The sequence below is a fragment of the Australozyma saopauloensis genome, chromosome 2 (genome assembly GCF_035610405.1).
Source record: "Australozyma saopauloensis chromosome 2, complete sequence".
NCBI classification, from domain to species: Eukaryota; Fungi; Ascomycota; class Pichiomycetes; order Serinales; family Metschnikowiaceae; genus Australozyma; species Australozyma saopauloensis.
Window position 1 is genome coordinate 161,005 of NC_086132.1, and position 23,882 is coordinate 184,886.

At 44.3% G+C, this 23,882-nt stretch overlaps 10 protein-coding genes across 10 annotated transcripts; 8 read left to right on the forward strand and 2 right to left on the reverse strand.

Moving 5' to 3' along the window:
* Positions 1–314: 314 nt before the first annotated feature.
* PUMCH_001320 (uncharacterized protein) lies at positions 315–2,303 on the forward strand (the record flags this gene model as incomplete). Its single annotated transcript, XM_063020378.1, has 1 exon — positions 315–2,303. One exon carries the CDS (start codon positions 315–317, stop codon positions 2,301–2,303), a length of 1,989 nt encoding a protein of 662 aa, XP_062876448.1.
* A 284-nt stretch (positions 2,304–2,587) lies between these two features.
* PUMCH_001321 (uncharacterized protein) lies at positions 2,588–5,845 on the forward strand (the record flags this gene model as incomplete). Its single annotated transcript, XM_063020379.1, has 1 exon — positions 2,588–5,845. One exon carries the CDS (start codon positions 2,588–2,590, stop codon positions 5,843–5,845), a length of 3,258 nt encoding a protein of 1,085 aa, XP_062876449.1.
* Positions 5,846–5,926: 81 nt separating this feature from the next.
* Positions 5,927–8,410, forward strand: PUMCH_001322 (uncharacterized protein; the record flags this gene model as incomplete). Its single annotated transcript, XM_063020380.1, has 1 exon — positions 5,927–8,410. The coding sequence occupies one exon, from the start codon at positions 5,927–5,929 to the stop codon at positions 8,408–8,410; it is 2,484 nt and encodes an 827-aa protein (XP_062876450.1).
* Positions 8,411–9,917: 1,507 nt separating this feature from the next.
* On the forward strand, positions 9,918–12,059 carry PUMCH_001323 (uncharacterized protein; the record flags this gene model as incomplete). The annotated part of the gene is made up of 1 exon (XM_063020381.1): positions 9,918–12,059. One exon carries the CDS (start codon positions 9,918–9,920, stop codon positions 12,057–12,059), a length of 2,142 nt encoding a protein of 713 aa, XP_062876451.1.
* Positions 12,060–12,663: 604 nt separating this feature from the next.
* On the forward strand, positions 12,664–13,698 carry PUMCH_001324 (uncharacterized protein; the record flags this gene model as incomplete). Its single annotated transcript, XM_063020382.1, has 1 exon — positions 12,664–13,698. One exon carries the CDS (start codon positions 12,664–12,666, stop codon positions 13,696–13,698), a length of 1,035 nt encoding a protein of 344 aa, XP_062876452.1.
* Positions 13,699–13,900: 202 nt separating this feature from the next.
* Positions 13,901–14,998, reverse strand: PUMCH_001325 (uncharacterized protein; the record flags this gene model as incomplete). Its single annotated transcript, XM_063020383.1, has 1 exon — positions 13,901–14,998. One exon carries the CDS (start codon positions 14,996–14,998, stop codon positions 13,901–13,903), a length of 1,098 nt encoding a protein of 365 aa, XP_062876453.1.
* Positions 14,999–15,784: 786 nt separating this feature from the next.
* PUMCH_001326 (uncharacterized protein) lies at positions 15,785–16,744 on the forward strand (the record flags this gene model as incomplete). The annotated part of the gene is made up of 1 exon (XM_063020384.1): positions 15,785–16,744. The coding sequence occupies one exon, from the start codon at positions 15,785–15,787 to the stop codon at positions 16,742–16,744; it is 960 nt and encodes a 319-aa protein (XP_062876454.1).
* A 574-nt stretch (positions 16,745–17,318) lies between these two features.
* Positions 17,319–17,693, forward strand: PUMCH_001327 (uncharacterized protein; the record flags this gene model as incomplete). Its single annotated transcript, XM_063020385.1, has 1 exon — positions 17,319–17,693. The coding sequence occupies one exon, from the start codon at positions 17,319–17,321 to the stop codon at positions 17,691–17,693; it is 375 nt and encodes a 124-aa protein (XP_062876455.1).
* Positions 17,694–18,048: 355 nt separating this feature from the next.
* On the reverse strand, positions 18,049–18,861 carry PUMCH_001328 (uncharacterized protein; the record flags this gene model as incomplete). The annotated part of the gene is made up of 1 exon (XM_063020386.1): positions 18,049–18,861. One exon carries the CDS (start codon positions 18,859–18,861, stop codon positions 18,049–18,051), a length of 813 nt encoding a protein of 270 aa, XP_062876456.1.
* A 1,711-nt stretch (positions 18,862–20,572) lies between these two features.
* PUMCH_001329 (uncharacterized protein) lies at positions 20,573–23,659 on the forward strand (the record flags this gene model as incomplete). The annotated part of the gene is made up of 1 exon (XM_063020387.1): positions 20,573–23,659. One exon carries the CDS (start codon positions 20,573–20,575, stop codon positions 23,657–23,659), a length of 3,087 nt encoding a protein of 1,028 aa, XP_062876457.1.
* Positions 23,660–23,882: the final 223 nt, after the last annotated feature.

Below are 23,882 nucleotides of genomic sequence, written 5' to 3' on the forward strand. Positions count from 1 at the left end.
TTCACTGATGCTCAAACCACTCTAATAGGAACAAGCCAGCCCTAGTCACAAACTCACCTACCAACACCAATTATGCTACAAACAAATGAACCGTGACAAATTATTCCAGATCATACTAAGACCTAAATCTATTTCCGGCGCAAAAAAATTACTCCGCCTCCATAACATGTCATCTGTTTCTTCTGTTGTTCTGCCAGTCGTGCCCGACCCACCCTGGTCTCGCTTATCTAAGCCCCCACCCTTATTATACGCAACCCATATATATCCCACACTTCCACTTTGTCTCATACTAGAGCACGAGCGCAATTGTCACCATGAACGTGCTCAAATTACAAAAAAAGTATCCTGACTTATCGCAGGCGGATATCTTCTCCATCATTGAGGATTTCCGCGCCATTGACTTGGACGACAAAGGTTATGTGGAAAAGAAGGAAGCCATCAATGCTGTTTCCAAATCCGGCAGACATAGCTACGACGAGACCCGTGAGGCCTTGAAAAGCGTCGACCTCGATGCTTCCGGCCATGTGGAATTGGACGATTACGTTCAATTGATGTCTATTTTGAAAGCAGAGCCAGCTCCTTCTGGACCTTCGTCTTCGAAATTCCTTTCACCTACAAACGACAGCAAGAGCCCCTCTGCGGGCGGGTCCGTGGCAAACGCGCCCTTGAGTCCTGGCCGGCGGAACTTTGCTGCAGCTGCAGCCCCAATTGCCACCGCAAACACTGCCAACAAAACCTTCATTGGTGGAAAGACATCGGGCACCACCCACACCATCAATGATGAAGAGAGAACCGAGTTCACTCGCCATATCAACTCCGTTCTTGCCGGCGATAACCTCATTGGTGATCGCTTACCCTTCGACACCGAATCGTTCCAGATCTTCGATGAGTGTAGAGATGGTTTAGTGTTGTCTCAATTGATCAATGACTCTGTCCCAGATACAATTGATACGCGTGTGCTTAACTTGCCTTCTGCCAAGAAGAAGGTGCTTAACAACTTCCAAATGTCTGAAAACGCCAACATTGTCATCAACTCCGCCAAAGCCATTGGCTGTGTTGTGGTCAATGTTCACTCAGAAGACATCATCGACGGTAAAGAGCATTTGATTCTCGGCTTGATCTGGCAAATCATCCGCCGTGGTCTTTTATCGAAAGTCGACATCAAACACCATCCCGAATTATACCGCTTGCTCGAGGACGACGAGACTTTGGAGCAATTTTTGAGATTACCCCCAGAGCAGATCTTGTTGAGATGGTTCAACTACCATTTGAAGAACGCAGGCTCGCAAAGAAGAGTTGCCAACTTTTCCAAGGACGTATGTGATGGTGAAAACTATACAGTCTTGTTGAATCAGTTACAGCCAGAGTACTGTGACTTGAGCCCGCTTCAGACCTCCGATTTGTTGCAACGTGCTGAGCAGGTTTTGGCAAACGCTGACAAGATCGGTGTCAGAAAGTATTTGACTCCAAATTCCTTGGTTGCTGGAAACCCTAAGTTGAACCTTGCGTTTGTTGCCCACTTGTTCAACACCTACCCAGGATTAGACCCAATCGAGGAGCACGAGGCTCCAGAAATCGAGGAGTTTGATGCTGAGGGTGAGAGGGAGGCTAGAGTGTTCACCTTATGGTTAAACTCTTTGGATGTCGACCCGCCAATTGTCTCTTTGTTTGAAGACCTCAAAGATGGTTTGGTTCTCTTACAGGCTTTTGACAAGGTTCTCCCAGGCAGTGTTTCTTTCAAACACATCAACAAAAAACCCGCCAATGGCGAGTTGTCTCGCTTCAAGGCATTGGAGAACACCAACTATGGAGTTGAAATAGGAAAAGCCAACCACTTCTCGCTTGTTGGTATTGACGGTTCTGACATTGTCGATGGAAACAAACTTTTGACATTGGGTCTTGTCTGGCAATTGATGAGACGTAACATTGTCCAAACCTTGAGTAGCTTGGGTGGTGGAAAGACACTCTCTGATTCAGACATCTTGAAGTGGGCCAACGGCCAGGCTTCCAAACTGGGTAAATCTGGCTCGATTAGATCATTTGGAGACAAGTCGTTGACCAATGGTGTCTTTTTGCTTGATATCTTAAATGGTATGAAGCCAGGCTATGTTGACTACGACTTGGTTTATCAAGGCGCCAACATCACAGACGAAGAAAAGTATGCCAATGCCCGTTTGGCTATTTCCATTGCCCGTAAGCTTGGTGCATTGATCTGGCTAGTGCCTGAGGACATTAACGAAGTAAGAAGCAGATTGATCTTGTCGTTTGTGGGAAGTTTAATGGCTGTCAGCAACCTTGAATAACTTTATTGATTGCAATGTCTGTCAGAATATGTAACTTTTGTATGTGCCTTAGAAGTGTAAGAACAACGATCTTGTGAAAGAACCAGAAGTAAACGATCATATATTCCTAAGCCAAAAACCACATGGCAAACGAAAGGAATACAAAAAAAAAACATGAATCACTGTAAAACCCATCCAATAATTGTTTAATCTCATTGGAACTCCTTGCTTCCGCAAATACACCCTCACCTCACTCTCTATGGTCCTACATACATACAGCATAACTCTACTCCAGATTACAGTCCATGTCAATAAATAATCAATTGGGCGCCCCAATGACCTCCCAAGATGGCGATGTGCCCCTCAATTACGATGTAGATCCAGAGTCCCTTACCAGCGAGCGCCTAGATTTTCATTTTGAGCGAGTCCAGCTCCAGTTTGACCTCAAAAACCAATTGACCAGATTGCATGTGGCCAACAATATTATGTACATACTCACATCGCTGCTTGTTTATAGAATCGATCTTGATAACCCATCCGATGTTTCGCGAGTGCCAGCTCCTGCCGTGTCGGAGTCCACTAAGATCACTAATTCTTGGGTACATCCCAATGGAAAGTACTTGATGATACAAGTTAATAAGACACAATACTTCGTGTTGCATATGTCGTACCGTAAATTCAAAGTGCTTCCGCGCTTCAAAGGACTCGATGTTCGGGACATTGCCTTTTCAGGTAAGTCCAGTGATGAATATACGTCGGGCGACTTCTTGTGTGTCACCACCGACGGAAGCGTCTATGTAGCTTTGCTCAAGCACCATGATCCTGCCACTCAAGACAATAAGCGTGACGACAAATATGCAAAACAACTTTTCAATGCAAAGGCACCGGCCACCGGGATCGCATACTCGCACAAGTTCCGCCAGATTCAACTATTTCTCCAATCCGAGATGCTTGTGTGGGACTGTGTTGAGCTTGTTCTAGATGAGATCACTCAGTCACTCCGGCAGCATCCGATCTCGACTCAAATTCCGGACGGGTCCGGTGGAGCCTTGATTCTGGCGCTGGATGATTGTTATTACTACTTTGCTGCTGCCCTGAATGAATTTGTTTCTAGTGATGAAGAAGCGGCATTTGCAGATACAAATAAATTGGATGTCGATAATGTTGAAATGAGTGGTCTTCCAAACTCCGTCTTCATGACACCCCATCACTTTACTCATTTGTCTGCTGACCAAAAATACGTCTATGTCTTCGACAAGTTGATGTCTCAGGGAGCATTCAAGAAGAATGTTCCAGAAATTCAACAAGACGAAAAGATACTTGGGTTGGCAGTGGATTATTTGGCCGAAACATACTGGTTATACACTTCAAATAGTATTCATGAGATCCTCTTTTCGAATGAGCAAGCTTCAGTGTGGTACTCCTACTACAAGCTTGGAAAATACACCAAAGCACTAGAAGTCCTCAACTGTGCGAAGAATTCGCCTGAAAACTGGTTCAAGAAGAACGTTGTGATGGTTAAGAATGGGTACGACCTACTCCAAAGAGGCGGGTTTGGTATGGAGTGTTCGCAAGAGCTTTCTCAAGAAGAACTTGATCGTTTTGAACTTCAACGAGAAGGTGTGGAGGTTCTTGCGCAACTGCAAGAACAATTCGAGAAGGTATGTCTACTACTTTTGAACAACGAGCAAAGTGCGACAGCAAAAATTTTATCAAACAAACTTCTCATTGATTATCTCTCTACAAAATTTTCCCTAGCTAAAGAAGCGAAAAACAAAGTGCAGCAAGTTGCATTATCCAGTTGGATTGTGAAGCTACATTTGCATCTCATGTATGTCATCAAGCACGATTTCTTGAACGTGTCGGAAATTCTCACAAGCTCTGACCCATCGGAATCCAAAAATTTTTGGCAGAGGCAACATGACGAAATTGATGACGGCCTTATGAATTACCTTTCTAGGAACCACAAATTCTTGGATCAAAAAACAATCTATCAATTGATGAGGGAGTCTCAATTTTATGACAAGCTTATATCTTATGCTGAGCTTCTTCAAGACTACGAATACATTGTTGATTATAACGTTGATTTTGAGGATTGGCTGGCTGCACTTAAAGCACTTGCCAAACTTTACTCCAGAGATCCTGAAGTAGGCAAAGCTTTCATTTACAAAACTTCGGAAGTATTGCTCGTAAACAACGCTCGTCTCACTGTTGATACCTGGCTCAGATTCCCGGAACTCAATTACGAAAAACTTTTGCCCGCGATTCTTAGGTACAACAAGGGCACCAGCTACATTCCATTCTCTCAAAACTATTCTGTCATGTTTCTTCAACGCTTGGTACTCGATAAAGGCATCAAAAATAGTGACATCAATAATTACCTTCTTTCTTTGCTAATTTCATACCCCAATGAGGATGATTCACTTGAAACGGAAAAAGCCTTGAATAAGGTCTTGGAGTATCTTCAATCAAATCATGCAGGCTACAATAGAGGACTGCCTTATGATAAAGATTTCCTTCTCCGCCTCAGTCTACAGTTCAAACGATACAAGTGCGCCATTCTCATTTTAATTAATATGGGCCTCTACGAAGTTTCTCTAAAGCTTGCTTTAGAGCATGGCTTGACGTCTTTAGGAGAATACGTTCTTAGAGATTATGTTAAAAATTCGTGGGAGGATGAAGAGTCTCAAGACAATTTTATGATTGAGACTACTTCGGCAGAGGATTCCAAAATTGTGGGCAAAATTAAATTGGAAGAAGACTCGTTTGCGTATCGCCGCAAATTGTGGCTCATTTACGCGAAATACTTGGTTGACAAGGTATGCAATGGCGAGAAACTTGACATTCCTGGACTTCCCTCTGAGACAACTAATCAGTTTGCCAATAAGAATGGGTCTGTAAATTCAAAGAACGGAGTTCTGTCAAGCCAATCGCCTGATGTTAGCAAGGAAGCTGGTATAGACATAGATTTGCAGAATTCTCGTCTCAACCAAACACTTCACTATTTGCTTCACTTGTCCTACTCCAGAGATCAAAACTCTAGTGTGCTAACGCTTAAAGACTTGCTCCCATTGTTCCCCGAATCTATTAAAATAATCCATTTCCGAGAAGAAATCGTTGAGTCTCTCAACTTTTATAACACGAAAATCAATCAATTAGGTTTGGAGATGCAGGACTCGGCATCAACAGCACAAAAGCTCAAGAAACAGATCGAGCAAAACCAAAAGAAAGAGGTGAAGGGATCGATCTACACAATTATTGAACCCGGTGAAGCCTGTCAATTGTGCTCTAAATTGCTTGTTGACAAGAACTTCTTGATTTTCCCAAACTGTCATCATGGATTCCACAAGGACTGCACAGTAAGGTTTTACTTGAAGCTGAAAGGCGACTATCGATTCAAGAAGATTTTTCAGAATTTCAAAAAAACATCATCGCTTGATGACAAAACGGAACTTGATAAACTCCTACAGAGTGAATGTCTTTTATGCAATGACAGTTTGCTAAATAAATTGGAGGATCCTCTTATCGATCTGGATAAGGAGAGACAGGAATGGGAGGTCTGAGCAGCTCACGTGACCACCTCATCCCCATCGCATCTCCCCCAATTTTCATTTACTAGGTGAATAGATTTAAGCTCATCGGCCATGGGAAAGACACAAAAGAAGAATAGTAAGGGTCGTTTAGATCGTTACTACTACCTCGCAAAGGAGAAAGGTTACAGAGCTCGTTCTTCCTTCAAAATTATTCAAATCAATGAGAAGTATGGTCATTTCTTAGAAAAGTCTAAAGTGGTCGTTGACTTGTGTGCTGCGCCAGGTTCGTGGTGTCAAGTCGCTTCGAACTTATGTCCAATCAACTCTTTAATTGTTGGTGTTGATATTGTTCCTATCAAGCCACTTCCCAACTGCATAACATTTCAATCCGACATCACCACTGAGGATTGTAGATCCAAACTCAGAGGACATCTCAAAACATGGAAAGCTGACACTGTTCTTCATGATGGTGCACCAAACGTTGGTCTTGGGTGGGTTCAAGATGCCTTCACTCAGTCCCAATTGGTCTTGAAGGCTTTAAAACTTGCTGCTGAGCATTTGGTCCAGGGTGGAACCTTCGTCACAAAGGTCTTTAGATCCAAAGATTACAACAACTTGATGTGGGTCTTCCAGCAGCTTTTTGACAAAGTTGAGGCAACCAAGCCACCATCCTCCCGTAATGTTTCCGCCGAAATTTTCGTCGTTTGTCAAGGTTTCAAAGCTCCAAAGAAGCTAGACCCACGTTTGTTGGACCCCAAGGAGGTATTCGAGGAAGTTGTCGCTGGCAAGGTGAATAACGAAGCAAAGGTTTTCAACCCAGAGAAGCATACTAGAAAGAGAGAGGGTTACGAGGAAGGAGACTATTTATTGTACAAAGAAATGCCACTTCCGGAGTTCATCAGGAATGAAGAGCCAATCAATACTCTTGGAACTCTCAACAAGCTCTCTGAGCCACCACATGATGATCCCGAGTGGAAGATGCTCCGAAAGCTTAAACACTGTACACCTGAGTTGAGACAATGTATCAAAGATTTGAAGGTCTTGGGTAAGAAAGATTTCAAGCTCATCTTGAAGTTCAGAAAAGAGGCTAGAGATCTTCTTAGTCTTGATGATCAAGAAGACAAAGATAAGCCGGAAGTTGAAGTGGCTCCGTTGACAGAGGAAGAACAGATCACTAAGGAACTCGAAGGTCTCACAGAAAAGCAGAAGCAAAAGCGTAGGAGAGAAAAGAAGAGAGCTAATGAACTCAAACAAAAGGAGATTCGTCGTGCGCAAATGAATATGATGACCGATATGACTATCGGTATTGAAGCCGGTAATCTCGGAACCGACTCCATGTTCGCCATCAAAAGTGCAGAGAAAACCGGTCAAATTGATGATCTTGCAAAGGGTAAGAAGAGTATGGTTTTTACATCTCAAGACGAACGTCCCGCTCCTAAACCGGACCTGGATCTGGAACAAGAGGAGATCGATGAAGAGGAAGCTCTTGATAACTTGGAGGAAGAAATGGACCATATGTATGAACAATTCAAGCAAGTGCAAGCAGAGAAGAGTTCCAACTACAGAGCAAAGTTGGCCAGAGGTGATGTTGATGACGAAGACTGGGACGGTATCAACTCTGATGCTGGCAGTGATGAGGAGCTCGAAAATTTTGAGATGGACTCAGAGTCCGACGAGGATGAAGATGAGGCCATTCGCAAAATGATGGACGACAAGCGCCAAGAGGTTTTATCAAAAGAGGCCGAGATGTTCTACGCCGCAAACAATGTCTTTGACGCTGTTGATGATGCCGATTTACTTGATGCAATGGATGTCGATGAGCCACAATCGAACGGCAAGACAAACGGTGCTGAATCTAAGCAATTAGCTGGAAGCAAATCAAACGGAAATGTCAAGGAGTCTCTGGCGGAGGAAGATCAGGATTCCGATTTCGAGATTGTCAAAGCTGAAGAAGAGGTGATCAGTGACTCCGACTCGGACTCTGATGGCGAAAGCATTGGAAGGAAGATCAGAACTGCTCAATCACAAAAGGAGAGAATCGAGTTGAATACTGTGGAGGCTATGACCTTGGCTCACCAAGTCGCTCTTGGACAACTCACGAGAAATGACTTGGTCAACGAGGGTATCAACAAGTATGCTTTCAGAGATCGCGACAATGCGCCTGAATGGTTCTTAGAGGATGAGAAGAGACACTCCAAGATTGTCAAGCCCATCACCAAAGAAGCAGCCACAGCCATCAAGGAAAAGATGAAGGAAATGAACGCACGTCCAATCAAGAAGGTTCTTGAGGCCCAAGGAAGAAAGAAGATGAGAGCCTTGAGAAGACTCGAGAAGCTTAAGAAGAAGAGTGACATGATTAACGAGGACGGTGCTAAGAGTGAGCGTGACAAGGCTGATGAGATCCAAGCGTTGATGCGCCGTTTGACCAAGAAACAAAAGGTCAAGCCCAAGACCACTCTTGTTTTCGCTTCTGGTGCCAACAGAGGTCTTAGCGGAAGACCAAAGGGTGTCAAGGGTAAGTATAAGATGGTTGATGGTGTGATGAAGAACGAGCAAAGAGCATTGAAGAGAATCGCGAAGAAGCACAAGAAGTAAATGTACTTATAGAACTAGGAATACTAATGAAAGAAATCTGAAAAGTTGAAAGATTAAAGAAAGAAACAAAATTTTTATCCGACCACATTATTGTAGTACGATGCGTAGCTGCTTATGTGTGCTAGTCCTTACTAGGGTGAGGCTCACACTTAATGAACTAAATCCTGAACCCATCGCGATTAGACCCAGGGTTACGCAGACCATATTCGTATTCTTACTAATTCTGCTCGAAGAAACGCCAAAATTAATTTTTGCGGCGGTTGCTTATTCATGGGATCTGCTCGCGCGATAGTCTAAATTTTGCGCTTGGAAACTCAAGAATCCCAACCAACACCTCAGTTGGAGCTATCGGCGATTTGGGCCTAGGCCGAAGTGAGACATGCCCAGGCAACGTGGTGGCTCGTTCGTTTTGACAGCGATTTTTTCCAGATGCGGCACAAAAAAGCTTTTCGGCCAAAGCAGTCACTAGACCGGCTCACAGCCAGAAATCCGTCGAATCCGAAAGGCGGAGGTCCTGGTTTATCGCACATTCTGAGCGAAATTCCGGGTTTGCAACCACATACCAGTCAAACGAGAACAGCTGGGTTGTTCCTGTACATAAGCCAATCCACTTCCCCATGATGACATCATAGATACCAATTAAAGACACACCCACTTCCGAGAAAAACGGTGAAAAACAGTGGAAATGGGACAGGAACCAAATTTACAAGTTTCCCAAAGCCACAACTCTCGCAAATTCCTAGTGCCTCACAATCGCACCCGCTACTCTGACGCGTCGCTATTATTAGCGCTGAGCTTCAAATGCTGGGGTTTATTCTGCAGGACCAAGTCACTTGTGACATGGTGGGTTAGAGTTGGAGCGACCGTGCAGGAACAAAAGCTCCTTGCAGCCACTATAACTGGGGGCCGCATACAGGCATCTCATTCCTGCGGGCACGTGACCACGGTTTGGTGGCTACCTCTTCTTTGTAAATTATCTCGCTCACAATCTTCTCCAGACTCAGCTCGCCTCCTCCAACCCCCTTGGACCGTATGTCCTTGAACCCCTGATCCATCCGAGACGCCCCTCTTCATCTTTTGCCCCAGCAGACTCTCCACGCCCGCGCAAATCCCGCTTCTTCAGGTGCAGTGGCTGACTAGTTGCTGCTTCACCTACGCACCAATCCCCAAAGTCCACCTGGAATACCGACCTGCGTTTCGATATTCTGTTCTCTTCTTGCATTTTTTTTTTTTGGAAGGCTTTACCCACCAGCCGCTGGTCTAAGTGGCGTCCGCTCGTTTGACTGAGGCTTTTCTCTTTTCGTGTTCGTTTGTAGCTCGAACTTTGGCTCAACATACCCACCACCAGCAACAGACGCTCCCTTATCCACCTACCCTAGTCCATCCTTTTGAACCTTACCACCTCTGTCCTTGAAACCACATAATTCTCTTCTTCGCATCTCTGCTTTATACCCTTCCGTTTTCTTTGTCCCTTCATCTCTTATATGCTATCTGACGCCATCCCATCATGAGTTCTGCTCCCACATATTCCCCCTTGCAGGCGCCTCTGTCGCAGCTCGGGAAACGAACACATCGCCATCGGCGCTCGGGCGCCATCTCCGGCAACTTCGATGCCGTGGGCCTTGGCCTCTTCTCGCCGCCCTCCATCCCCAACGCGGCGCGTCATTCTCCCCATAGCCTGAACCCAATCCCGCTGTCCGGATCGCCCGGAAGCCATCACCATCTGCTTCTGTCGCTGATGCTCTATGGATCAGGCGGCGGGAGTGGGGAAGAGTCCGACGTTTTGGACAGACACTTCAACTTCTGCAATGAGGAAGATTTCCGGAACAAGCCGGCTGACACAGACTTCGAGTTCCCGAAACGTATTTCGGATTTGCCCGCCCTGCCCTTTCTCTCTCCGGCCGCAATCCAGTCGCCGCTGCGTAGACTCTCTGGAGGGTCTACGTTGCTCAACTCGCCGATTCGCTTGCGCAACCGTCGGTCCGCCTCTTCCATGAACGCTACCCCAAAGTTGTTTTTAACTGACGAAACAGTCATGGATGAACATAATGTGCCCGACGCGCTTATAGACTTGGATGAGATTCTCAATCCTGGCAACTTGCTGATTGGTGATCGGGCTGACTCCTTAAATGGAGCTGAGCCTCGATCATTCCACGATGATGGTTTTTTCCAACTGTCTCGCCCGACCTATTCTCTGCCCCTGACTTGTTTCTCGCCATTCAGCTCGCCTGCCTACTTGAAGCAGCCAATCCGCGAGCCAGCAAATCGGGCCATAGAAGAGGAGGACGACTCCGAAATTCCAGCTGCTGATCTTGTGCCCTGTGCGCCTTCTATCACATTTAATACTCAGCGCCTTAATTCTCTTTCGGCTCCAGCTACAGCCAGCACTTCGGAGATGTATGAGCTCTCGGTGAACTCTTCTAATACCAGTTTGCCAAGCATTGAGACCGGCTCTCAACGCAATGCCTCTGCAACACTACTTGAAAAATCAGTCTCCAATTCGTCGCGTGAATCCACTTTCTCTGGTCCTGGATTCGCTAGAAGCAGTTCCATCAAAAGAGCTAGTGGTGCCATGGCATCCAGATATCAAACGTTCTATGATCAATCTATTAAAATAAGCTATGCGCTCAAGAACACTTCTAATGAGAATGTCAACACTCCAATTCCTATCAGCACACCTAACCCAGCGTCTCACGAAGGCTTATATTATACTCCTACAAGTCCTCATTCATTGACATTTAACAGCTCCATCGCCGAGAATTTGGGTCACTCTAGCAGCATGCCCTGTCTCAAAGTCAATGGGCCTACAACGGGTGTACCTCGACACGTTGGGTCATCCACCGGAATTTCCGAGATCCGAGCTCGCGATGCCAAGTCTATTCAAGTGCAGCAGCCTGTGCCCAACAATCATTATGGACTATATCGGCCTCAAGATGGACATATGCGAAATAGTCTCGGTTATATAGTACACGCGGAACTGCCATATCGAATAAACTCGAAGTTGGGTCTGTATGTTGAGACTGCATCACTCCCTGTCCACAGTCATTATGGCAACTCGTCAAGACAAAGAGAGAGAGACGACAGGAAGGCACTTGCTGCGCAAAGCTCAGCAAAAACGTCATTAACGGAAAACTCGCAAAGTCCTTCTAGCCTCTATTCTGAAGGCGTGTCTACAGTCAGCACAGCGGGAGATCATGGGACAGACCACTCATCTCTTGCCTCGCAACCTGAACTCATGCATGGCGCCTCCAAGGCTGATCGCGCAATGTCAAGAAGTGTTACTCCTGTTATTGTCGTGGAAAGTGTCAATGCCACACCACTGTCATATGTCGATCATGAAAAACCTCCTCCAAGAGTGACTACACCAGTGTTAAGGAGTACCGAGCAAATGAAACCCGCCATTTCTAATCGATCAGATGAGCATATTTCACCTACTCACAAGAAGATTTTGCAATCTACACAGATACCCTCGTATAGCCCTTCCAGGCGAAAGCCGAGGCTATCCAAGAAATCGGAGAAACCGAAGACATCAAGCTCAAGTTTGAGTTCTCGTTCGTCAGTGCTGACTGAAAAAAACGCAGGTAAAGAGCACAAAAGAACTGGCTCTGGTCATAGATTGCTCTCCAACTGGTTCCGGAAATGTGCATGAGATCTTCAAGAGATATTTTCTCCAAGCGTTGTTCTAAGGATTCAACTGTCTATAATACAAGTCTAATCATACACATCATTTGACATCAAGTTTAATAGAATAGTAACAAACTCATCCATGCTTTCAAATATTTATAATTTGCCATTTTTCAACATTCGAGTAATACATATTTTCTTCCTGTTTCCACCACCAAACTGTAGTCGTGCACATACCACAACTGCTTAAACCCCGGTTCCTGTCACTCTATTAGAAATCACCTTCCTCTTCTTGATTTAGGTCACACGAGCTTCGCTATATCTGCCAGTAGCCTCCTCAGTTGTCCTCCCGCATCAACAACTCTTTGTAGGTTTTCGCGTTCTCCGATTACTTGTATTTGAGCCTCCATTTCGAGCTTTCTATCTTCAGACTAAGCTTCCACTTTTCACGCCTTCGATTGCAGGGATTAGTGGCCAATCGAGTTCGCTGTCAAATCGCCTGATTCTCAAATCAATTCTTGTTCTTTGAGTAATTACTGTTGGGTCTAGTTATCCACATATTCCAGCTTATTAACAGATCCGTGGCATTCTTACGGAACAACACAGAACATAACACAACATAACGAAAAATGAGTGCGCAAATTGCTAACGGCTCCGAAGAGGCATTTATGGGTCCTAACCTCAACATCACGCTCACATGCCCCGAATGTAAGATCTATCCTCCCGATTTGATCGAGAGATTTAGTGAGGGTGATATTGTTTGCGGAAGCTGTGGTCTTGTTCTCAGTGACCGTGTGGTCGACACGCGTTCTGAATGGAGAACCTTCAGTAATGATGACCAGAATGGAGACGATCCAAGTCGTGTTGGTGATGCCAGCAACCCTCTTTTGGAAACAGAAGATCTCTCTACCATGATCTCATATGTCCCCGAGAATGTAAGAGCAGGGAGAGACTTGAACAGAGCACAAGCGAAGTCCCTCGTAGACAGAAGAGATAACGCTTTATCTGCTGCTTACTCGAAGATCTCTCAAATGTGCGATGGTTACCAATTGCCCAAAATTGTTCAAGATGGAGCTAAGGAAGTTTACAAGCTAGTTTACGATGAGAAGGATTTGCGCGGTAAGTCGCAGGAATCTATCATGGCCGCTGCTATCTTCATGGGCTGTCGTAAAGCCAAAGTTGCTCGTACCTTTAAGGAAATTTGGGCCTTGACCAATGTCCCCAAGAAGGAGATCGGAAAAGTCTTTAAAATCATGCATCGTATCATTCAAAACAAGAATGATAACAACCCTGGCGCATACTCTAATATTAAGGATAGCGAGCAGACTACACAAACTTCTGCAGAGGACTTGATCAGACGTTTCTGTTCTCACTTGGGATTAAAGAACGAGGTCACGAATGCAGCAGAACACATCGCGAGAAAGTGCAAGGAGTCTGGAATTTTGGCAGGCCGTTCTCCAATCACTATTGCAGCTACAGTCATCTACATGGCATCTTTGATTTTCGACGCAGATGTGTCTCCAACCAAGATCGCAAATAAAACGGGTGTTAGTGATGGAACCATCAAAACTTCGTTCAAAGTCATGTACGAGGATCGCGATAAATTGATTGACCCAAGTTGGGCAAACAAGGGCCGCTTGGATAACTTTGCAGGTGACGCATAATGAGAAAAAAGAAAAACAAAGAAACAACATTGGGAACAGCTCAAAAGAAAAAAAAAAATAGGAAATCAGTTTATCATTTGAGTGTTAAGGATTATTTAATAAATTTCAATTTCGATTGATTTACAGTGAAACATATTAATTAAAGCTAAATATCAAATAGCCGAGATTTCATGAGCTTGATTTGAAGGTCAGTACCATAACTTTATTGAAACAGCACTTGGGCAAGGCCCGCCATGTAGTTGTATATCAAGCTGATAGCGAAACTGGGTATTGGAAATATACCCCATTTGCCTACACCACCCTTGGCTCCAATTGGAACGATAGTCAAACTTTTGTATGGTTTGTAAGTAGGAATTGTGTTTCCAGAGCTTTTTGGGAAGCTGGCTGCAACAGTCTTCAAAGATTGTTGAAGGATCGGAGATTGGGCCATCCTTAGATCAAGAAGAGTCTTTGGGCTACCAGAGACAATATCACCGAATGCAAACGCGGAATCCTCAAAACCTTTTATTTGTAAGCCTCTTGTTACTACCGAATTGGATTTATCAAGGACACTGGCGGGAAGAAAACTGGTGTTTGGTGTATTCAAGAAGCAATTAATGACGATGTCAAATTGCGCAGTTGTTCCGTCTGGATAGGTAACAATACCAGTACTAGGGTCACCAGAGGCTTTGACATTGTTGATGATGTCAACCTTCAAGGCATTCAATTTCTTAGTAGCTTTTGCGCTTAAACCTTTGTCAATCATGGGCGCTGTCATGAGTGAAAAGAAAGTCACTTTTGCTTGCAGGAATGTTTCAGCAATTCCACCAGCAGTTTGGACACCATAATCGTCTCCGCCAATTACTGCCACAGTCTTAGCTGTCTTCAATGCCTGACCAGTGTTCGAAATGGCATTCTGTGTAGCAGCTATGTCATTGTTGACACCAAAGCCGGCAAAAGCGGTCAGAAATCCCGTGGCAACAATGACTATATCATAGGAGTATGTAACCATTGTATTGGCTTGATTAATGACCAGAATCTTCTTGGCGCTGAGATCGATATTGTTGACCAGACCCAAAACAAGAGTAGCCTTGTTGGAAGTATTAGTCACGAGCTGATCGGCGACGGGAACTAAAAATGCCGGAAAGTAATTGGGCTGGGTAAGCAATTTCGGGGCTCCAATATTGAAGAACGCTGATGGAGATTGGGAGATCAAGGTGATTGTACCAACTTTCGGAAGACCAGCAACAATAGTTGCAGCATGAAGGGCTGCGTAAGAGCCACCAATAATGACGACGTTAGGTCCGGAAGCTGTACTCATGGGCTTAATTGTGATAATTAAAAAATAGCAAATAGATTAGTTTTGAAGATATTTTGGGTTTCACAAAGTAACTCGTGATAGAAAAAGAGGTCTGATACAAAAAGCTGAGGGCTCCTTATAATGCACAGCCAAACTAATTTTTTACAATTAACCAGACTTCAATAAATAGAATTGGAAATTCTGGACTTTCAAAAATTGCTTTAAGGTAATGCTTTTGAATCACAGTTTTTTGCAGAATTGCTCAACTTTCGATATAATTCCAATCATAAAATTCGAATCCATGAGGAAATAACCACCTTCACAGTAGCATAATTTGCAGAATTCAAAAATACACTAATGTGATCCAGAAATTATCAGAAAGTTCGGGCCGAGTTCTCAAGGTTTCTTCACTTCTGGGCCAGATCTTACTTAACAATGAGGAAAAAGATTCAAAGTGAAGGACTAACTTTGGGCCGAATCATTTCGAATTTTCTTTAGAATATATCATACTCTTTAAAAATCGACTATTTTTCGCTCCGGCAATACCCCGCTAATATGTTCAACCCTGTGTCCTCTGTAAGCGCATACTATCACCATCAGAGGAAACTAGTGAACCCAAACACAAGCCCGACAACAATTTACTTCGCCGGAACCACAAACATTGTTTGCCCTTTTGTCTTTAAAAAGAGCCAAAACTTTGATTTTGCAGATCTGCTCAAAAAGTGATTTACCTAACATTGGAATTGCAATCTTCCACACAAATTTCAACACCCTACTCTGCTTCTTTCCAAGAATACAACCTTAAAGATGCCAATGCCTTCTCTTCCACAAACATTTGTCTCCGATTTGCAAGAAAAATACACCAGTGCTTTGGCACTGGGCAATTTGGTCTTCAATGGCGATAACGCTGTGAATGAAATCGTCACCGCCGATATCGACGGAACCCCTTACAAGAGCTGCTTGACACTTCTTGGCAGCCTCACTCATAGACCTGAGAAAGGTACCGTGGATGCCAATCCATTTGCTAAGCCCGAACCCGAACTCACGGTTGCCGACAGCTTTGGAGACGAGGACCAATTTAAACTTGTGCTTAACAAGTTCCCTGTGGTGCCATACCACTTTATGCTTGTCACCAAGGAATTCAAATCACAGAACACCCCGCTTTCGCCCGACGAGCTCTGTGCTACTTTCAGTGTGCTTAAAGCTTTGGAGCAAGCAAAGAGTCAAGACAATAAGAACTGGTTTGCGTTCTACAACTGTGGCCCTGAGAGTGGAGCCTCGCAGCCACACAAGCATGTTCAATTCATGACCATTCCCGACGGCTTCGAGCCATTTGCTTCTCGTCTTGCACGCACCTCTGGTCATTTCGTGCCAAACCAACATGAGGAGCCATTGCAAGATTCGAAGGTTGGATTTGCACATTTTGTAGCAGTGTTGCCTGATGAGTTGGGTGATGACAGCGAGGATATACTCACACTCACATTTGTGAGTCTTCTTCAAAGAGTGCTCACTGTGTTGAGAGAATCCGACTGTGGCCATATTTCCTACAACTTTTGTGCAACCACGAAATGGATGATGTTGATGCCACGCTCCTCAGGAGACTACGAGGGTAAATTGGGAGTCAACTCATGCGGTGTCATGGGCTTATACTTGTGCAAGAACCAGGAATTGTATGACATTGTCAAAAGTGATGGCTGGCAGAAGATTCAAAAGACTGTAGGCTTTCCAAGCACAGCCGGAGAGGGAACTGATGAATACCATTACTGATGAACTTTACAGTCCAACGATCAAAAGCTTAGATAGCCAATTGTCTGGGTGAGTTAATAGAAATAGATATACCTAAAATAGACTGCTCTCATCGCGGCTGAATCCAAAGAGAAGTCTCGAACTCATCGGGATCATAACACCTTATTGTTATCGATTTACAGTTTTATTGTTTAGAATCTTTGAACAGAAACATTGATTGGAAAGGAAGCTCAAGACGCTCACAAAAAGTACCGTCGGCCTACTGAAAAAAAAAAAACAGAAGCAAACGGCCTTTCCTCCATTTAGTTACAACAAATATTTCTTGTTGCCAATTAGTGTCAACCACGTCTTTCGCCCACTACATAACCAACCTAGCGGTACGCATAGAATGCAATAAAAAAGCGCCAAAAATTAAACAATCAATCATAAAAAATTATTGGATCATTAGAGAAACAAAATCATTACAAACAAGTAAAACTTACCCTCCACCCCGTCATTTCTAGTAGGGTCTCGCCTGCAGCCAATCACCGCACCGGAATACCAAGCTACTTCGCATCCTATCCTCCACTAACTACTACAACTCATCTACAACGTCATGGCATCGATCACCAGCATCGTCAAGGCATCCGACTGGGTTTTGTCGAAGCCAGTTTTGGCACGTGCCATCACCCCTTTGGCCAAGGCCTTCTGTGCCTACGCCGGCTACAGAGAGATGGGTCTTAAGTTCAACGACATCATCAACGAGGAGAACCCTATTTCTCAAAAGGCCATCTCCCGTTTGCCAGCCGACGTTTCTTACGCCAGAAACTTCCGTATCATCACTGCCCACCAGTTGGGTTTGTCCAACCAATTGTTGCCTGCCAACAAGGCTGTCAAGCCAGAGGATGACACCCACTACTTGATCCCATACCTTTTGGAGGCTGAGAAGGAGGCTTTCGAGAAGGCCGAGTTGGACCACATCCAGGTCTAGTTTATATTAAATAGTCTATTCATGAACATTGAGATACTTGTGTGTAGTTGGATTGACCTGAAAAGGTATCTCCGAGATCAACTTGGGAGAGACTGGTCGAGCTTGATGAAAAATAAGACCTCAGCTTAAAGACAACTTGTCTGTTTTTCGTGGTAATCTTGAATTGATTTAAAATACGATTACTGGTCAAACGTGGAAGGTAGAGGTCTATTTCCCATTACTGTAGGAACGTCTGTATTCATAATTGTCGTCATAGTCATTTAAGGGTGAGATCGTGAAGAGTCTATTCTGGTTCAACGTTTTTACAGTAAATCTTAGAAAAAATTAACTCTATAATATGCTCCTAATTGTATCTCTAAAACATTCCCACCTTGAACTTTCTCAACTGCTCCAACACCAAAAATGTGACGATAGTGTGTGGTCCCAAACGGATAAAAGATGGCAACCAGCCTCTGAACATGAAACCAACACCCTCGTTCTTGACTGCTGTGGTCAAGATCGAAACTGCACCTCCACTTGTACCCTTAGCATTCATGATACGGGTCTTCACCACATCAGCTGGCGAACACACAGTGGTGGCCACAAGACCAGCCAACAAAGATGCACTGAAGTGTGTAGACTTCTTGGAGGGGTCCATGTTCAAGTTACCAACCAAAATGTTCTTGGCAATGTCGTAAGTGACAACCTGCGAAGCAGTCATCAAGACTCCTCTGACCAAATTTGGCATGAGGCCTCTGAAAAGCGAGCCGGGGCCTTCTTCACGCACAATTCTGAAGATACCTTCAAATGCATTACGGTAGTTTCTTCTTTGTTCAACAGGCAATGTGGAATCGTTTTGCATACGGATGTTGACCACATCAGATGGGTTACCCACAAGACCACCCAAAGCACCGGAAACCATAGACATGGGTAGCAACACAGCCGTGGATGGCATTGTGTTGTATTTCTCCGTGTACTGTTCCTTCATGTACTCGTAGACACCAAATCTGACAGTAGAGTAGGTGGCTTGTCTAAGCAACGAAGCAGACAAACCAGAGTAGATCTTGAAAAAGCCCTCTTTAGTGATAATCTGGTAAGTCATGGAAAAAAGCGACTGGCCAGGTGTCGTGGCTGTTTGCAACCGCACCTTGGCCAAATCCAAGGGGTGGGTCACAAGACATGCGGCCATAGAAGAAGCACCTCCATACCAGAATCTACTGTGTTAGTATTTGTGTGGAATTGACAGTGTCAAAGGGGTGTTTTTGCCTCGATGAGCTGTTGAGGTGGGGCACTATCTTAGGGTAAGATGTATGATTCGATACACATTACAGCCATGACAGTATTTGAAATGGTGTATTCAAGATCAATCCAATGTGTTCTATCGAAAGAATTCATTTTCTTACATACGGGTAGTTTACTTTCTGTTTCGTGGACATTTTTTTGCTGGGGACAGTTGTGTCAAGGGAAGAGATGAATAATATATACAAACCTCGCGTACTGCAGGTAAACAGAAGATTGGATTTGAAACTGATAGGATCAGAACTTGCGACAACTCCGTGAAATTTTGAGGTATGAAGAATTGGGAAAAAGCAGACGAGAGCTTGATTCGGGATTTATACAATGAGTTTTGGAAATTTTGGAATCTAACCCAAGCTCGAATACCAATGCCTGCTTCTTGTAGCCGTTTGTTCAGGCATAGCGCCTCTTCTCACGGCTTGTGCAGGGCCCGGAGAGAATCGGGCATCTGAGGGGTTTAAGTATTGAAGAGATGTTGGGTGCAAAAGTAGATTTTACGAATTAAGAGCGGCATTTTTAAGGAGGGGATTGGCCTTATCACACAGTATGGACCTTAGGTGATATTTATGTCTGAATTGTTTCGACTCTTGAAGTATCTGTCAATGGTGCGAAGTGATGTGAGTGGTTAATGCAAGAAATGGGTGCGAAATAATTGTCAGCACTACGAACGTCAACCAGAGTCACGTAGAACATGAAAGATTTATAAATCGGTTACTGCCGACATTAATTTCTCTCATTTGTGTGGTAGAAAGCGTTTAGAGGTTAGAATCCAGTGACTCAATTCCATTGATTAGAGTTGGTTGGTCAAGGGATAGGAATGTATTTGCTTTCTGAAGGTTGTCTCAGAACCAGGAATGGTGATTGCGAAAAAGGGGGCCACAATTTCAAAAGAGGTAGATTTCACGGAGTCTTGAAAAGAACACCGAATGACTCGTGTAGCAAACGAGCCCGGGATGATTATCGGTGGCATCCATCATGAAGTAGAGCCAACGAAGTATAATTGAAAGAAGCCGTAAGAGCATCAATTCTTGTTCGCCATGATACCATATTCAAAATTACTATCAAACTGAGAAGTCGTTTTCAAAGCAAGAGAAATTGACTAGAATAAACACCTGACTGGTTCCAATTATGCATCATTTTGAGTATTGGATACACAGGTGAAGCACTAGGAATTGCAGGCGACATCTAGGTGTCTGACAGCTGAGTGATAGACACAACACGAATCGATTTCTATCGTGCAACTTGGCCAGCGGAGAAATTTCCTAATTTTTTTGCCAGTTTCAACTCTAATTCCTTTGCGGCTTACATCAGATTAAACTAGCCAAGCTTGGATTCACGATGATTCCAGCGCCATTGTTGAGAACACTGGTAAAAATCCCTAACAAGAATTCAATTAAGCAATATCCTAAAAAATTAGAAATCTTCCATGAAGAAAAAAAACAAACAGTTGAGATACAAGATCCTCTGTTCTATAGATATCCCACTGGACAGTGCCGCAACCTGCAGTCGGCTATTCTCAGGTCCGATAAATTCCACTGTCCCCTATCTCCACCACCCCCAATTCACCCCAGAAATCCACCCACAACCATCAATTCCCCTCAATCATGAGTCGCGCGGAGGTAGACTTACAGATCAGTGTCCGCAAGGCCTGTAGCACCGACGAGGTGCCGCCCAAAAGAAAGCATGTCAGAGCATGTATTGTCTACACCTGGGACCACAAGAACTCCAGATCTTTTTGGAACGCAGTGAAGATCCAGCCTTTGCAGGGCAACGAGGTGCTGTTGTTCAAGGCGCTCATCATGATCCATAAGGTGTTGCAGGAGGGTCACCCCAACACGCTTAAGGACGGCTACAGAAACAGAGATTTCTTGTTCTCGTTGCTGACGGTGTTCTCAATGACCTCCAATTACGGCCTGTTGATCAATAGATACGACAAGTATTTGTTGCAGAAGTTGGATTTCCACCGCGATCACTCGGGCTTCAATGGTATGTTCGAGTACGAGGAGTACATCTCCTTGAGACATGTCAACGACCCGAACGAGGGCTACGAGGCCATTTTGCTGTTGATGGACTTGCAGGACTCCATCAATGACATGCAGAAACACATCTTCTCCACGATCCATCACTCGCCAAACAACTTGTGTAAAGTAAGCGCTTTGGTGCCATTCATCAGTGAGTCCTATGGTATATATAAGTTTTTGATCTCCATGTTGCGTGCTATGTACCAACAACTAGGCGAGGAAGCATTGAGCGACTTGTTCGATAGGTTCAATAGTCAGCACTTCATCTTGCGTGAGTTTTACACTGACTGTCAACCCATTAAGTTCTTGACTAGCTTGATCACTATCCCAAGAATACCCAGCTCAGCTCCCGACTTAAGAGTCTCCGATGAGAACTCCTCTCAATTGGCTCCACCTACACCTGCTCCGGAGCCAATCTCTGAAGTCTCGCTGCAACCTACGCTGAACATCGAGGTCGCTCCCACTCCACCTCCCGCTGACCTGATCTATTTGCAACAGACTGGAATGTTTAATCAACAATTCCAAATGCAACAGCAGGAGCAAGCCCAGTTGGAGTATCAACGTCAGCAGCAGTTGCAGGAACAACAAATGAGACAACAAGCATTCGAGCAAGAGAAGCTCGAGCAACAACAGAGAATGCTTCAAGAGCAAGAGGCTTTGCGTCAACAACAAACCCAAGCCCATACTCTGCGTGTCTCGGAACTCGAGCAAGACTTGCTTTTGTTCAAGAGTCAGTTTGACAATGACCAGGCACTTTTGGCGCAATATGATTCCAGAGTCAAGAGTTTAGAGTCAGAAATGGCCACACTTAACGAAACAGCAACCCAACAGATCGCCGGTAAAGATGAACAAATTAAGCTTTTAGAAGACCAAGTGAACAATTGGGCAAAGAAGTACGAAAGTTTGGCAAAATTATATTCGCAATTGCGTGCTGAGCATTTGAACCTTTTGGCCAAGTTCAAAAAGATACAACAGAAGATTCTGAGTGCTCAAGAATCTGTTTTGAAGAAGGAAAAACTCGAAAAAGATTTGAAATCCAAGAACCTCGAATTGGCAGACTTGATTAGAGAAAGAGACAGAGCTCGTTTAGACTTGGACCGCGTGAAAGCAACCAAGGACCAGGAGATTGAAAAATTAGAAACACAAATTCGTGATCTTGGTGCTCGTGCGAACGAGCTGGGTCAATTTAACTCGACTCAATTGACCAACTTGCAAACTCAACACCAAGAAGAACTTAACAGACTCAATACCGAGCTCGCAGAAAAGAGCATGCAACTTACTTCTTTGGGAGATGTTTCTTCACTCAAAGATGCCTTGAAGAATAAAGATGTCGACCTAGAGATTATGCAAGAGTCTCTTGACATGGCCCTCGAGGAACTAGCTCTGCTTAAGACAGACGGCGGAAGTCAAAAGCAACTTCTCAATTTACTCGATGTCATATTGGCAAACAATGTTCGGAGAATTCAGGATGCCAAGTTTGAATTCACCTCCACAATGCAAGCCGGAAACATCAATGCTACACCGGAGTATGTCCTTTCAATCGCAGACTTGTGTGCTGATATTGCCACAGATTTCGCGCTGGCTTTCAACGGCTATTTGGCGGAAGCTTCCACCATGCCAGATGACGAAACCTACTCTAGTATCGTTCTTGCTGGATCGGACCTCACATCTACTGTGAGTGATTTGATGCTCAACGCCAAGGGATTGTGCCAGAACTTGTCGAGCGATGATGAAGAGCAACTCGTTGAATTAGTAAACGAACTTTTGGCAGGCGCAGAGGTTTACTTCCTGAGTTTGACATCAGACACTTTGGATGAGATGGAAAAGGAGGATGACAAGATTGACTTCGTGATTGACTGTAACATTTCCTTCCAAGAAGTGTTGCAATTGATCTCCACCTTGCTCGAGACATTGCGTGTATCCAAGCGCAAAGACGTATTCAAGAAGGGTAATATCGAAGATGTTGTCGATTATGAGATGAACGATGCCGCTAAAACAGTTACAGAGGCTACCGACTTCCTCACTCAGCTCATGAGCACTATTAAAAATGGTCCAAATATCGAAGTCCATGAATTACTATTGTCTTGTGCTTTGGCTATCACCAAGGCCGTTGCACAATTGATCCTCAATGCAACTGAGTGTCAGACGGAAATTGTTGCTAGAAACAAGGGCCAGTCGTCTAGAAGAGAGTTCTACAAGAAGAACAGTAGATGGACCGAAGGATTAATTAGTGCATCCAAGGCTGTTGGTGCCGCAACTAACATTTTGATTCAAAGTGCAGATGGTGTCCTCAAGAAAGAGAATTCTTTGGAGCAAGTTATTGTGGCTTGTAATGAAGTCTCTGCCTCCACAGCACAGCTTGTCACCGCTTCAAGGGTGAAATCTCACTCCACGTCAAAGACGCTCGAAAGATTAGAAGGCTCTTCAGGAAATGTCAATGGTGCCTGTAAAGCTTTGGTATCTAAGGTTCAGCAATATATCAACAAGGACTCAAGTGTGAACCAAGGTCCTGACTTGAGTAAGCTTACCCCTTACGAGGGTAAGACGTTGGAGATGGAGCAACAAGTGGAAATATTGAAGCTCGAAAACTCTTTGAACCAGGCTCGTAAGCGCTTGACTGAGATCAGGAAGTATGGTTACAAGGATGACCATCTGGACGACGAAGAGTAGGGCTACTGGAACAATTTGAAAGGCCTTATTTAAGTATGAAACTAAAAAATGAAAACGCACGTCAAACTTTGTAATAATGGACTTAAATGGAATCTGTCCTATTCTTGTCTTGAACAATATGGTATAAGGTCCAGATCAGACCTCATGAACATGCAGAAAAAAATCCAAACAAAACAGAGAAGATAAATAAAAATACAGAACAGGACAAGACGACTTAGAATAT